We start from the raw sequence: 16,334 nt of genomic DNA, 5'->3' as shown, positions 1-16,334 counted from the left end.
GAGAGGAACCCCTTTTTGTCCTATGTGACAGATGACCAAGATTATTTTGCCAGGAAGTAGTTTGGAGTCCCATAATGGTAATTTAGTGAATAAAACAGGCTACTCAACTCCTAACCTAGTGCTAGTTGCGGTCCGCCTCCACTGTTAGAGATTAAGTGAAAATTGCCAAGCTACTTAATTTTCAATGCCAGCATGTCCATCCTTCCTGTCACAATCATGAAGAAAATAATCATAAGGGAATTGCTAACAAGTGTATAATTTGAACTCAGGTTTCACTGATGTGATTCTTGTCAGTCCTGATCATAATTTGCTTGTAGTGATAGCACACTAAAATGACATACAACTGCATGTTCTTTGCCTTTTGATTTTGGGTGTGGGAGGTCAAATTTTATCCAAATGCAGTACTCAATTCTCAAATTGTAGGCATCTGAAATATTTGCCACTTTTGTCAATACCTCGCAGATGGTGATCAAACTAGTAAATTTAGTCAAATTCAGGAGGAAAATCAACACTGTAAATTGTTATTGGTAAAGAAATTGTAGTAGGTATCTTTGTCCTGAATATGTCTGGAGTGATACAAAAAATAAGTGGGATCATTGTTCACCGGTTTGACATCTAAGGATTCCAAGGAGCATCTTCCTATTATCAAAGTTTTTATTCTTTATCAACAAGCCCGCGAAGATTTCTTAGTATTGTGCTGCAAATTGCATGTTACAGAATTGAAGAAGATTCCCAAAACTTCACAAGGGATGTCTAATAAGCAGTTATATCTGCCTAAATAGAATTTAAAAGGGGGTGTGGTGAGCGGTCAGCTTTGCTTTGAAAACGCTTCTTTGCAAAACTACAAACTTGTAATTCTGATAACCATAATTTGGTTGACAGGGTCTACTTTCTCATCGTGGCAGTTGTTGTTGAGCCTTCGAGATGGTTGTCCCGTTACTGGGATCAATTCAGGTGGTTTCGGTACTCCAGTCTCAGATGCCATACAGACCCCCATGGAGTGACGCCTGGTACCGGGGTTTCGAAGGAGAAACGATATCGATCGCCTGCTGGGTGTCTAAGTGTGCTGGTTTGTCCCCTGAATGCAGCTCATCACTGTCCCATATATCCATCTGGGGCGAATCTTAAGCAGCGTAATTGTTTCTCATCGATTCTCGTAAACGACCCCACGCTCCTTTCATCCGGGAGTGGGTGATAGCATTTACGAGTAAGAATCATCCTCTTCTCAATAGTCCCATAGTTCACGAGGAAGTGGCACCAATTATCGTGTATGGTCAGAATTATTTTCATTTGATAATCAGACAGTAGGTCATAACCCCGACCCCTTTTCTCCTGTAAAAGGGTCACCTAACCTAGTGAAGGGACCTGTGACCCTTTTTGTCATGTGAGTGGCTTAATTTTGTTAGCAATGCAAATTGCAGACTTCTTCCTCATTAGCTTACAGAAATTGATGTACATTTTCCCACCACATTCGGAGGGTCTTTTTCTAAACCGTTTGCATTTTGTGATGATTAGTTTAGTAAAACTTACAATACTGAAGCCAAATAATTGTCAGTGAACGTTATTTTGCTGCAGTGCCAGTATTGTCACAGTTTCAAAAATCTTCAGCACAACGCCAAACCCAGTGCCCCCACATATCAGAGTCAGAAATCAAGAAGATAATAATCTGCATAAGGTCACTGTCATATGCTCCTTTGTATATGAATGCCTCAGAAACACGACACCACTACAAGAAACCTTAACTGGGATTACTTTTATTAATACGACAAAAAAGTTGTCGAATGATTCGCCTCTCCTTTTACTATTTACTAATATGACAGCTCGCTTTGAGATCAGCAGCTGCAAAGTGTAGAAAATTGCATCGTTTCTTTTTGGCGCTGCCTATCGAAGACGATACTGGTACAACATACTAACACTGGTCTTGCTTTCAATCTGTCGGTCCTTTATCCCGACAACTTGCAACTTGTCAAACCAGGAAATACACCACAATGGAGCATGTCAGCTTGGAAATGGTGTGTTGAATCTTGTGTCTAACGCTTGTCATCACATCCACTCATAAAGTCATTATAGTGCATATACAATTTTTTTATTAGTCCATTTCTTTCTTCATGACAGTGTTTCTTGTATTGTTGGCTCAGCGCTTCTTCAGAGGCAGATGTATGTTGAAAAAAGGGGGGTAATACGAATTCAAAGCCGGAATTTGGACAGAGATGCCAAACTAAAAGTGGTGTAGTGCTACAGCCAAAAAGTGTGGTGCACTATATCTACTGCCACTGATGCAGCAGTCACAGTCCACCGTGCAGCCGACAAAATCTGCTTCACAGGAACCACAATGTGTGGTGCCGCAGCCTAAATCTACGGTGCAGGAATCACAATTTGGGTGGTGCACCAATCACAATCTAAGTGGTGCAGCAATCACAATCTGGGTTTGTGCAGCAATCAGAATCTGGGTGTTGTGTTATAAGCCAACACAATCTGTGACTAGAAACTGCAGTGATGCACTCTATTGCTCATGCTAATGCAACCTCAGCAAACTCAGAAGCAATCCAGTAATCAGCTCATTGGCTAAAAGGCGGCTGTTGCAGCAACCAGCTAAGCTCTTCATCTCTCTGCTGCTGAGAGCATCATTCAACTGAGCAAATAATGTGTATTGGACATTCTCAGTTAGAAGCATAAAATAGCAATAACTATGATTAGCCCGCAAGCTTTTTCTATCAGCCAATTCAAAACAGTCAGTGGCGGACACAGCTAGCATTTGTCCAAAGCTTGATTTTCACCAAATGCAAATCTGTAAAATATGGTTGGCAAGACACAGCTCTATCCAGCCAGCGTGGTGTAACATTTGCGGCCATTCAGGGAAGCGGACTCGTGCTGTGAACCTGTAAGAGTAATGCGTTTGACATGTGTTGAAAACGATCCATACAATGCGACAATGTCGAGGTGTTAGTATCAATGGTCCACATAAATTATGTACATTTTAGCGAATATTGCCGCTTTTCATCTAATTACTGCCTACAACTGGGCTATTTCTTCATCTATTATGACCATTCTTAGGCAATTGAATTTTGGCTTTATCTGCGGCATGTTTAAATGAAATACCACCTTGGCGATTTGACCTCAATTCAAACAATTTAGTTACAGAATGAAATTCAAAAATACAAGTTTGAGCCAAGTGATTGGATGCACAGAGGCAAATGTGACACTAAAGTCCGTTGAATAGAAACTGCTTTGGACAACAAGTCTAAAGTGTGGTCGTCAGAAAAAAGTACATGCAATGAAAAATATTAATGCCACCCTGGACGAAAAAAAATCAAAGTTATAAAATTCCTGTATAGAGGGCACTCTCAATATGGAAATGCTTGATAATCACATTGCCACATTCTCAAATGCCAAAAATATCAGAGGTTGCTAATCTGCATAAAGCTCGGCAATGATATTCCTTGAGGCTACAAGAACTTTGACGCAGTTTGGTATAAAACATGGCATCCCGGGATCATTCCTGCGGGCCTTCCAGCCCACTGAAAACTATTTTATCTCGTTAAATGCGATTAGTTCTGCCTTGATCGCTGTGAGTTGATTTCTTTTTCTTTGCTTTCTAAGACTTTCCAATGCTCCGGAGGACATGCTCCCCGTCGTCTGAGTTCCATTATTCCGCGGCCAATATTTCACGGGGAATATTTCGAAACAGTTACCATTGTTGAAAAACCATGGTTCGCTAAATGCTGATAAGCACCAGTTTCAGTCGACTGAGTTAGATTATGTGGTTTACCCCGCATGGTGCATGTTTGCAGTTTGATCATCCTGAGGGGCCAGACACTTGTTAGAATAAGATCAGTAATATTTCATATAGTGTTAGTGACCTCTGCATTGTGAACCTTCTAAGAATGAGCCGGCCACTTGTGAGAAAGAATATTTCCTTTTTTTTGGTCGTAGTTGGCAGCTGTCCAATAGAGTTAGGGCGGCCACCCTAGACAAAACTTAACTGCAGGCAAAATGGCCAAAAGGTAGCAAAACTGGAAAAAACTGCCGCTTTGGTGAAGATGATTTAGCGGTTGATGGAAAAAACGAGTTGCTACCCTCAAACCAACCAAAATATCTTAACTCGCGTGTTTCCTTCAAGAATGCGTCATCCAAATTGCTGGAAAAAATTGTAATTTAGCACAGTTCTTGGCAGCAGTAAATGTGCCCTGGACCAGCAGTCTGGAGTGGTTAACATCTCCGCTTAACCATACTTTTTTTCCAAATATTAAAATCAATCCATACTTGCTTATTTGTACATTTAGCTTTCATTATGAAAATAATCAATTATGAACAAAAAGCTTTGAAAAATATCCTTTCCAAGTTATAATGCAATGAAATTTAACTGCCTGCCATTTTAGTAACAAGCATGTTCTGTTTTCACAAACCCATAATTATTAGAACCCTTGACACACAAATGAATGCAAGAAATTCATCGCAAAACTTGCAAAACCAGATGGTGTATTGCAAACTGACAGGCAATGACGGATTCCTCCCAACCTTCAGGCAAAACAAATTTTACCGTTTTCATTTTGCACATGTTAGCCCAAAACCATTGCCCCGAGTGAACGCTGATCAGAAAGTATGGCCTGAAGGCTTTGAATGATCATTGGTTGTACCTCAAAGGTTTAACATTTCAAACTTGTGTTCGTAACACAGGAAGTCAGAGATTATCACTTGATCACATTAAACTTGGACATTAGCTTGCTCACTTAAAAGTGAAAATGATATTTTCCTTTCCACCAGGTTTCGTTCAAATCTTAAACATGTAAAGGAATCTTCATCTATGCACTTCTGACCTTTTTGAAAGCCAAGGGTATCCGCTTACTGCTTTTAACCATTTTGGGAAGTAACAGTTTTCAATTTATTGAAATAAATATGAGATTTCGTGTGGTCTATTTCAAAGGCAAAATTTATAATTTTCTAGTTCTTTTATGAGGAATTCTTGGTGGGTTGTGGTGAATGTTTGCCAATCGTAGACTTCAAATTGCTGTGTGACCCTTGGTAGAAAGATGCATTTGGGGCATATTCATAAATATGTTCAGTAAAAACAAGAAACTTTTACAAACATTGGAGAAAATGAAGGTTGTTGTGAAAATACATAAGCCGTTTTCATTTGGAAAGTTTGGGAGGACTTCAAAATGTACTATGCATTATGATTCAAATTTTGTCATCTGATAATGATGCTTAGTTTCAAAACAGTCTTCCAGCAATTTCGGACCCAATCAAGGCAGTTGTCTCCATAATGAAAGGTAAAAAAAAAAGTGAGCTTGTCGTTACTCATTATCCAGTCACCGTGCAGTGTGTCATATTACAAAACATCGATGAGGATAAAGAAACTGTGGTGTAGTGCTTGTGAAAGTCACACATGGCTCACTAGAATCACGCCAACTCCACAATACAAGGAAATGAAACTCAAGAGAAAAATCAGTGCCAGCCGCCAGGGGTCACACCCTTAATAGGATGGACTAGGCGAACAATGTCACTGAGAGCCCGAACCCCTAAAGATGTACTTCCTGCTAGGCAACGGAGCAGAGAGGGCGCGAAGTTTGCTCGAACATCCTGCTATGTTGACGACTGAATAAACCAAAGGCGTAAACTAGAGGCAAATTATCAAATCCTAAGGCCCACTGGAGATAATAGATCAACAAAGGCTTGTACATTTTCAAATTAATAGTTGGAAATTGTTGATGGCCGCAGGCCAACAACAGGCAGTGGTCCAAGCCCTTGGGCAGTATGACTGTGCCTCTAGCTTCTGCAATAGCCACAGGCAGTGCTAGCGACTGGTAGCGCCCAGGGCTAAATGAAACAGGGCAAATTTTCACCACTTTTATGGTATCAACAGTCTCTAATGAACTTTAGCAGTTTCGCAGCCAGCAGGTATCATAATCAATAAAAATTAGAATACAGATGCCTTTGATACGATTTCGAATTTGAATGCACCACGGGAAAGTTGGGTGGAATCAATTTTCATGCGAAATAGGTGTGAAATTTTGCACCAAGTAATGACACAATGGACTAATGAAGGAACCAGAAAGTGCCATTGCTTGCAATCCGATTTTCAAGGTTGCTGTGAGTTGTTTTTTTCATAGCTTTTGAGTGTATGATTTGGACCTCGTATCCTATTTCATGAAACCTCATCCTACCTGAAAAAGAGAGGTAAAAATTCAGCAGTTAATTTTGATTTCCATAACCTTGTCCAACGGATTTCTTAAAACCAACCAAAATCTGCTTGAAAAACTTGGTTTTTGGCGATCCTTGGGGGCGTTTGCCCCCCCCCCCCCTTAAGCTACGGCCCTGAGGAATAAGCACTGTTATGTAAAAAAGAGGGAATGTCTAAAATAGTTTCCAACTGCTTAAGCATCTAATTGGCTTATTTTTGCAAGATTTTTCTGAAAAATCTAAATCTTTAACAAATTTGAAATAATTTCTCAATCTGATGAACATGCATTGTGATAATTAAAGAGATATTGAATTCTTAATTGTATTCTAGAATTAGCTACTCATCACTGGGCTATTACTCCATGCTGAGCTATTTCTCAACGATCGGGTTTCTTAATATTAATCCGGAGATTAGAATTTCATTTGAAAGAAAGCCTGGTGTCGTCAATAAATGTACTATTAGTGCCAATGCGTCTAAATCTTGTCTTTAGAAATAATTGTATGGTGATACTTCGTAGACATAATTTTGGGGTCCGTTATGACAACGACGGACAAAGTCCCGTGTTGCTATGTCAGAGCCTAATTTTAACAGACAAACACCATCTGGTCCGAGTGAATCCTTTCAAATTTCAAGATGTAAAACAAAAGTCCACCAACCCTGACGACATATTGTGTGACTGAAGCCAACCCCACCGTCTTCAATTTGTATTAACGACCCAACACCAAAAATCTCAAATTGGGGTCCTTAAATTTTCTGACAATGTGGATCAGGACCTTTGCAGTATTACTAGACTGTGTGGGACGCGCCAAAGAACAATCTGATACCATGCCGTAATTTGGCAACAATGTCTACCAATTATCATACATGTGCGTTATTTGTCGATTCAAATTTTGACCACCATCTAGATTTTGATGCGAATTTCGTATCCTGCTGTTTCGACTGGTATCTGGTCATAATACGATGGGAAATTTAAAGTAAAAATGTTGTGTTCGGTTTTGTTGTCTGCGTTTACAGATGTTGGATTCCTTCTGATGGCGTTGCCTTCATGCTGGGTTATTTTTCAAATGTCCTCTTTTATATTTTCTAAGCTGTCTGTCACCCAAAGAGAAGGACCAAAGAAAAGGTTTTAACAATTAAATTTTTAATTGAAATAATAATAACTAATCAGTTTCTTGAGTTTTTCATAAACTTCCCTTCAAAAGAATTTTAACAAATATCGGGATTTAGAGAACCAAAATTTACAATGAATGAGATAAACTATGTTTTGTTCTGCATATAAATTTTGAATAAATTTTTTACAGCAACACTCCAAAACAGTATTATGTGAACTGTTAGTAAATCACAAAAATAAACGTTTTTGTCCCAAAGCTATGATAATATATTCCTCAGTCAAAAAATTGTCCTTAAGATTATTCTACCAGCAAACTGCACCATACATGTATATCTTATATAATTCAAAACCTTGAAAAAATTATGGTGAAAAAATTGGGGTTAACTTTGAATAAGTTTTTCATTCATTCTAAGCATTGATGTATTTTGTTCCTAACGAAAATTTATCTGTTTGATTAAATTAGACAAATCTTGAAGGTTACCATGAACACTTAATCGAAATGAAAATATAAACTATGTTGACAAGTGTGTGTGTGAAGCTGGTCAAACAAAAATTTGAAAATTTGACATCTAATGTGCGAATATCAGGACGATATTGAGAAAAGACCCTCGCAATCAACCAATAAAAGAAAAGTTGTAACATATCATTGCACCTTTTAATATTCAAATGAGGCAATTGTGTCACTGTCTGTGGCACTTGGAAATGACATGAGGGAGGTGGCCCGCCGATGAACACCGATGAACGTTACCTTTTATGCTAGCTTTGATCGCTATTGTAGGTCGAGCGTTCTAATCAGATCCGATTGCAAGGAAGCGCTATTTACATCGCAAGCCGAACTTTCAAATTAGTTTAGTGATGGTAACTGAGTATATTGCTCGATTCTCGTGATTTGATGTTAGTTTAACGTTTCTCGTTGTGAGTGAGGATAACTCGCCTCTTAAAGGTAAGTGACCAGAGATTTACGCCTTGTTCTATCACGGATTTCTTCGATATAGTGCATGTCTATGTTGTGGTCTTGCATGTACATGAGTCTTTGTCGTTTGATATTTTCATATTTTTGATAAACGCCATGAAAATCTTATGAAATATCAATGCAGATTGTGTTGCATATTTCATGATTAGATTAGGATACATTGCATGTGGCTTTTTGTGTTGGTGTGTTGGCCCTATAGTACTTGCACATGTACGTTTTGCTGTTTTCATTTTTTTTCACAAATTTACAAGTTGAAATTCATTCAATCATTGATCATATCATAATATCAGACCAGTTCGGCACGTAGATGTTAATCATAAAAAGCAAAAAGAGGAACAGAATTTGTGCAAAAATGGGGACATTTTATGGAGTTCGTAACTATGATTTCTCTCAATCATTCAACATTTTGCAGCATAAAATAAAATTCCTGACTCTTCACATACAGTCCTTTGAATGGCCAAGATTCTAAATGAACCATGAAGATGAAAATGATGATGATAAGAGGAATTGAGAACTGAGATGAAACTTGGATAATGTTTGGCAGTTTTGAAAGTGATTTGAGTCACCAGAGGAACCTACAGAAAGTTGGTCTCTGTCAAAAGCCAATGAGGGCTCATTGGAATCAAGATAGACATGAAGACGTCTCTCAAGGTACGGTATTCAGATGTTCATTTTTGATATCAACAACATCCCAGGTTAACAGTTCGGTTAGGCTTAATCTATCTTCAATTCCTGAAAAAAACAAACTGCTATACATTTCAACTACAGATAACTTATACAGCATGCATGTCCCAACCAACAACATGGGGTGATCAATTAAGTCTTCCACCATTTTGGTTATCAGGTTGCCCAGTACATCCCACCTCATTCCCCAATTAAAGAAAATAATCAACCAGAATAATTAGACCAACAAATTTGTGTTTAATGTCAATTTGCTCTTTTTAATGATTGCTTATAGTGAAAGGATCCAATAAGGATACCCTCATTTTCTGCTATGTGGTTGAAAGTTTCCTCCTTGCTAACACCTTCGGCAGCTCCCAGCAGTTTATTTGTTATTTCCAGGTCCCATTGGGAGGGTGAACTTCTAATTTGAAAGCTGTTCTCTTGGAGGAGACAAACTATTTCCAGGTTCCAAATAGGAACTACTGATTGGAAAGCTGTACTCTTCCATGAGAATAATTATTTCCAGGTTCCCTGTGGGACCATGAACATCCACTTTGAAAGCTGTTCTCTTGGATTAGATGAATGTACGTCATCTCATAAAACTTTTATCATCATGTTGTTTTTGTTCGGAAAGTATGGTTTTTCGGTTGTGATTTCCAGAAACAAATTTTTATTTGAAATAAAAAATGTTATATTAAAATTAAGTAAATAAGGTAATTCCATAATCACCTGCATATACCTGCAGATCTGCTTTGAGCAGCACTGTCTACATGATCAGATGTGATTTATCATCTCCTGCACTTACAGCCGACAACCTCAAGTTGACTATTTTTATCGGTAGCTGGCATTACTGCTTAAGGACCCATGAGCCTGCAGCAGCAGGTATAGGCAGACACATTTTGCTTAAAAAATAAACTGCTTATCTTATCCCGCTACCATAGCACAAGAATGTTTGAGGTCAAAGTCAAGACGTGACATCAACAGGTTTCAAAGAGGTTTGAACTGGAAGAGCCCATGCTTTTGTTGAAGCTTCACCGAATGGATGTCAGCAAGGGCGATGCCAGCAGTGTTCAAACAGGGGAGTTTTTAAGGGTCTATAGCCCCTTCCAATTTACTAGAATATTTTCTGTCATTCATAATATACACAGTTGATTAAGGTTACTGCCATGTTAACTTGAGCCGGGCAATGAAAGCAAACATCAAAAGAACATAAAATATCGGTAAAAAACACCAACCTTGATCAAAATACCGCAGATCTGTGTGAATATCAATTTTCACCCATTGCTCAAGGCAGTTATGCATACGATATTGATATTATGATTTGATGGGTTTTTTTCTTGATATTCGATGTACTCTAACATTCTGTTATTAGCAAGTTTTTGTTTGCAGTAGCAGGTAAAGGTTACTGTAATCTGTACTTGATTTATCGATACTCGGTTGTGTGAGTTTTATATATGTTTTCTCATTTAGTTCCTCAAGAAGCATTTAACAAATGCTAAGGTCATTATAAAAAGTGTTTGTTGTCATGAACAGAAATTTTTACTCTAAAATTGGAAGACAAACATGTGTATTGCAATAGACATCATTAGTTAGTGACCTCATTGCATCCTACTTCTGCTACATGGGTGTCTGTCCCACCGAAATCTTTCATTTTCTTCTTGCTTATACAATGTAGCTATGGCATTTCAACCTGTTTCTAAGTGATGCCATAACCTGAGTGGGCGTAACCCCCTGATGTACCCTTCAGGCGTTGTCTGTCCACTTGGTCGGAACAGATCCAAAACTTGCCCAACATTTCTAGAAATCCCCAGGGCTGCGCTAATGCTGGGTATTCTTTACAATTGATACTGCCTCATATGAAATTTACTTTTTTACTGCTAATTGAGTTTAACCTGTTTGCAAGTGAAGCAGAATTGGGCATCCTGGCTAGATCTAAAATGCTCCCCTAAGGGCAGTTGGGCAGTGGGAGAGAATGGGTTCTTGCTGGGGATGGCCTGGGCAAACAAACACGAGACCTAGAGGCATGCTTCATTGCTTGTGGTATTAAATGACAGTGGCCCAGAACCATATAGCTGCCAGATAGCAGACCATGATATAAGCCTTGAGCAAAATTTTATTGCTGTGTACTTTACTTGCCAGTATCTTCTTCTAAATGAATTTTCAGAAAGTTGTAAGTTGGGTATGAACTATGTGCCTGAAAATATGCTGCTAGAAACCTGGCGTTTTTCACAGTACCAGCTTTTATGCCAGTCCCTTTGACAGGTTTGACATTCCTGTTAATGTGCATACAAGCACCTTTGATTTCGATTAGGCGGTTTAGCAAATTAAGTTTGAAAGTCACTGATATAATCCCAATAGGTTCCTGTTTACTCCAAAGCTCAGGAAGCAATAAAGAGAGCCTTAGGTTTTAGTTTCTTTTAAAAAGTAGTCTGTCTGTCCAATAAAGAAGTCTCATATTTGGGCTCTTCACTGTAAATTTTCCATTGTTTTTCAAATGATCATAATTTGCTTTGAATGAAGGACTGTGAATCTATCATCTGCTGTGGGCATGACTGCTGGAAAATCCTCTAGACCACCAAGTGGTTTTGGACCACCTTGAGAATTGAGAAATCTGCCGAGAGGAATTTGTATAGAATTAACTTTTTGCAAACATTCTATAAAAAACACAAACTCCAACAGATAAAAAAAGAAACAAAAACTGTCAAGATGTGCGAAAGAAGATTTCAGAGTTTTCTTTGGCCGTAGGCCCCTAATCATAGTGTTTGAATGTTAATTTTACATCCCCTGATTTGGCCAGTATGGGGGCACTGTAGGAGACAGAGGGATGACTGCCCACAGATGCTAACAACAGGACATCCTATTATTCAGATGGTGAGACCTTATGGCAGAAAACAATCACTGAAATTAGGTCAGCGTGGGCTCGGCTTTTCGCCAGTAAAAATGGGAGGTATCGTATCTCTCTCCTTCCAAAAAGTTGTGAAAAACTGGGAGGTGGCTGTTCCCTCACCTGCGACAGCCATTTTGATGCGGTCTTGGCTAATTTGCATGCCCGTACCTACATGTCGAATCCTAAATTTCTTTCGAGAAATCCTTTCTGTAAATCAGCATGATATGCAAAAAGGGGTCATCTGTTTTCTAAAGTTTAAAATGTTCCAATGTGAAAATTTCATTTTTGGTGTCTGGGGATTGCCATGCTCCATAATTATGCCCCGCATGTACGAACAAATTCCTTGTGGCCTATTTCAGTTTTCACAAAGACTTGTTTTGAAAAGTCTATACATTTTTTTGTTATGTTTTGTGATGCAAACAGTTGGTGAAAGATGGCTAACAATTGTACAAACATCTAATTGGTTAAACTTGTTACATTTTCTCACATTCAAATGACTTTGTAAAATTTTGAGTCCTTGGCCGTTTTGGCTTTGATGATGATTGCCCAATTTTGAAAAAGGAGCAACTCCCTCTAAATATTTAATTGTAGCTGGTTGGTTTCCAATATTCTAATACCACCTTCCAATTTTCAACGAGGAAGAATGCAGGATAACATCGAGAGATCAAACTATTCAAATTTACCAAAAGGCAAAGCTGGTTTAAAAAGTCGCTTTTGAGGTTTTAATTTGCTTGGCAATGTAGTGACATTATGACTGAGAGCTGGCCTTATATGAGACCTCTCTTACACATCTAAATGAGAAATTGGACCCACCCCTTATGTTTCAGCCAGTTGTATAATGCCTTATTCTAGGACAAAGAAGTTCATATTTCATGCAATTGGTAAGATTTTTGCAATAAATTTCATTCAAATGGTTTATGGAGATGTAGTGATTTTGAAAACTACCAAGATACATGAAGTCCTCGGTACTGAATAATGAAAATTCAATTATTGCACATTACATTATGACAGTGGCAATCAGTTTCAGACTATTTTTTTTACAACGAATTGGAACAGAATTAATTGGTCATTCATTATGACAAGACAGCTAGTGTTAGAGAAAAAAATCCAGGATTGGTCTCTAATGGACCTTTTTTGCCACTGAAGCCATATGGCAAGTGATGCACCCTACACCATGGATTGGTTAATTTACACTAATCAGTTTTGAGGTTTCCATGTAATACAGCGACAACCACCAAATCTTCAACAAAATCAACATTTGACTTGGTAACAATGAGCCATTATCAATTCACAAAATCATCCTGAAACCATACAGCAGTGATTTTTCTACAACAGAAAGTCACAACTTAGATGTCAAAATAATGAAACCTGTAACAGGACACCAAATGATAACAACAGAAAAAATTGTGGCATCTTGACTATGGTTTGTCAATGAGAATTTTACGGCATCTTGACAAAGGGTAGCTGATTTTTTTCAATTAAACAAGACACACAATTCCAGTACATTAGCTACGTCAATATGTAATTGTCTCAGTGCAAGTCGGAGTCGAAAATGATACAATGGTCTTAACCATTGAAATGGAACTCTAATCTGTTATAAAGAGTTTGCATGTCAGCGGTCTCGTTTCCATCACCAGCATTAGCTAATAATTAGTCCCAAAGGTCCGTGGAGGACAAATATCAACATATGCTACGATGGAGTGCCCTTTGTCCATCTAAGATGGAAGAATGCCCCATCCTCACTCCTTCTGTAATATGATCATCAGAAACGTAAAGATAAAATTATTTAGGTGGATTTTGTTCTTCTCTCACAATATCTATTGAGAGCTTTTCGATCATTTAGGAATGAAGTGACAAGGCTTCCGACTTAAAGATTGAATGCAAGATTTCCCTGACATAAGGACATGGACACGAGACCGATCTGAGAAGAAAAGATGGGCATTTTAGCATATGTCCATGCCACCTATTGACAACGAATCCATTGTTGACAAAACGGAAAGCAAGATGTTTTGATTGCAAAACGGTTACTGTTGAAATGAGAAATATTTCAAAAAGTTAAATAGCGCATTTGTCATCTGAATGGGATACAAGATGTCACATTGAATAGATTTCGAGTAGTTTCAGTTTCTTTTGTAGATCTTTTATTTGGAACATTTTTAGAAAGTTACGACAGACAAGATGGCACCATTGGTTTGAATGCAATTCTTGGATGGGTTTGTTTCACATATGGTGTGGATGGAAAAGAGAATAAGACTTTTTAGAGACAATGAATATCGGTCTTAGTTGGTCTTCATCTGCCATTTTCAGAGAAATTTATGAGGTACTTTTTTGTTTAATTTTCACCTGTCATCACAAAGTGTTGACAACAAGACATTGGTGGATTAATTCATTTAATTTCCTCCCTTCCAAAAAATATTTGTCTGTATCTTATAGCTCTTCAGCAATAGCCACATAAGAATTTGGACACCACCACATTTTTCTCAAACATAAAAACATCAGTGGTTTGAAATTTGATGTATTTCTAATTTTATCAATATTGATCTTTTTCTGTATTAAATTGACATGATAATTGAAAAAATTGATTGACCAGTCTGGTGATAAAACTAGGTCAAATTATTGAAAAGTTTCAAGTGGAGTTGGAGACAATGTACTACACAGGTCGTACGTCATCTTTTGTCAAGCAACTAATTGAATATTAAAATATGCAACAGCAGGTGAAATTCACAAATCCCGCCCATTTTTCCCAGGTCAGCTTGCACCATGGACGAAAGATTGATTATTTTACCACTTTTCATAAAAACCAGTGTGAAATGGAACGTTTGAAAAAGTCCTTTGGTGTCCAACTTGCCGTTAAGTGGCCCGGTTAGAAAATGAATACATTAGCCCTAGGCTTAACCGATGGCTATTTTAATTAAACCACATCATCAATTTGTGGTTGTTTTAAAAACATAGTGATTAAAATTTTCATAGTTTTACTTTTTTTATGATGTTTTGAGTGAGATTCTCTTTTGTCCGCTGTGACTATTTATCATGTTTTCAGTAAAAACACTGGAAGTGGCTGTTGATTATAAGTGATCAGGCTAGCAATTAAAGTGCACATCAATCAATGAAACAACCCCAGAATTTAAATGAGTTAAAGGAGAATGGCCAAATCCATGCAATTTTATCATCAGTTGTGGATGATCAAACATAATTTTTAAATTCGTCCTGAATCATAAAATAAACAACACTTTTGCATCATGGTAATGAATGATAGAATAATGTACAGTTCTAAAAAACCTTGGCTACAAAGCCTTGATTGCTGCCTCAGTTTTGGCCTAATCCTATGGCCGTAGCACTTTTACATTCTATTGTCCATTTGTGATAAAGTTCTTGAAGTTATCTTTTTTGATCATTACCTTATACTTTACTACACTTCAGCTCCCCTTTCGCAGTGTAAGGTGACAAATAACCTCTGTTCGGTATCAGTTGCTTAAAACTACATTTGATATGGTCACCGACATCTAGTGTTTTATAGTTCAAAGCTACCAGAGGTTGCATCTGTGAAGTTTGATAATGCCATCTCACCTTTAAGTGTTGCTATGTCAAGAGTGATTTTATCGGTATTCGACCGTGAAAGTTTGCATTTTACTCTTGTTGTTTCATCAAAACAGACCAGATAAAGTGTTTTCATCACGGAACTGAAACGCTTCATAAATTTTCCAAAGATAATTGTCCTTGATTCCTTCCTGAAATAATTGCAATGGTAATTATAATTCCAATGCAAGTTAGTCGTTAAGCGAGACTTTTATTGTAAAGAACCAAAAGGGTAATTTCCGGGAATCTATCGGGAGTGGTCAATTCAGTGTGAAAGCACTCATGATAAACGATTATTAGGCAATTAGAGCATGATTGATGCAAGAGTAACATCATGTCGAACACTTCTAGATGTTGTGGGTTCGAACCATGGTCCGGAAAGGTACTGTGCTCATGCAAGTAACTTTTATTCTGAAGTACTAATTTCTTGTAATCAAAACAAAGAATTATGGGGTTTGATTAGAGGAACCCAAAGTGTAAGTTAGCCTGAGACTACTAGAGATTGCAGGTTCTGACTTATAAGAATCAAACTTTTTTTAAATCCTATTAATTTGAGAATTTGATTCTTCCTGGTATGGCTGTATGTCATTGGCTTGCAGCAGTAAAGGGTGGAGATTTCCTCTATGGAAAGGCCTGTGATCATTGTCACCAATTTCGAGCCCATTCCACAGAAAGATAAAATGAACAAACTGAATGAATCATATATATCTTAAAGATACATTGGTTTCAGCTTAACTTGAACCGAACCTGGTAATCATGTTTGTAGTTGGAGTCAAGGAGTTGGAGTACAAGTTTGAGGAGTCGGTCAGGGGGGAAATCAAGATACAAAGCACAAATAATATTTTCTTTGAGCAAATATATATAAGATGCCCAATGATTCACTAATGACCATCTAGCCAATTCTAATGGAGTACCGGATGATCAGAATTACAAACCGGTCATT

At 37.8% G+C, this 16,334-nt stretch overlaps 1 protein-coding gene across 2 annotated transcripts in view; it reads left to right on the top strand.

Annotated features, from left to right (window-relative positions):
• Positions 1 to 8,106: 8,106 nt before the first annotated feature.
• The window catches only part of LOC135488488 (PR domain zinc finger protein 1-like), a 46,526-nt gene continuing 38,298 nt past the window's right edge, over positions 8,107 to 16,334 (top strand). The window contains exon 1 of one of the 2 annotated variants that reach the window (XM_064773114.1): positions 8,107 to 8,235. Coding sequence is in view for 1 of the 2 variants with exons in the window: in XM_064773112.1 (XP_064629182.1) it covers positions 8,799 to 8,916 (118 nt within the window). In the remaining variant the exon portion in view is untranslated. Of the gene's footprint in view, positions 8,236 to 8,727; positions 8,917 to 16,334 lie in introns of those variants that run through there. The other variant, XM_064773112.1, reaches the window with a different exon arrangement.

This window comes from Lineus longissimus, chromosome 5 (genome assembly GCF_910592395.1).
Source record: "Lineus longissimus chromosome 5, tnLinLong1.2, whole genome shotgun sequence".
In the NCBI taxonomy this organism is placed as follows: Eukaryota; Metazoa; Nemertea; class Pilidiophora; order Heteronemertea; family Lineidae; genus Lineus; species Lineus longissimus.
This window is presented reverse-complemented; position numbering and strand designations above follow the sequence as displayed.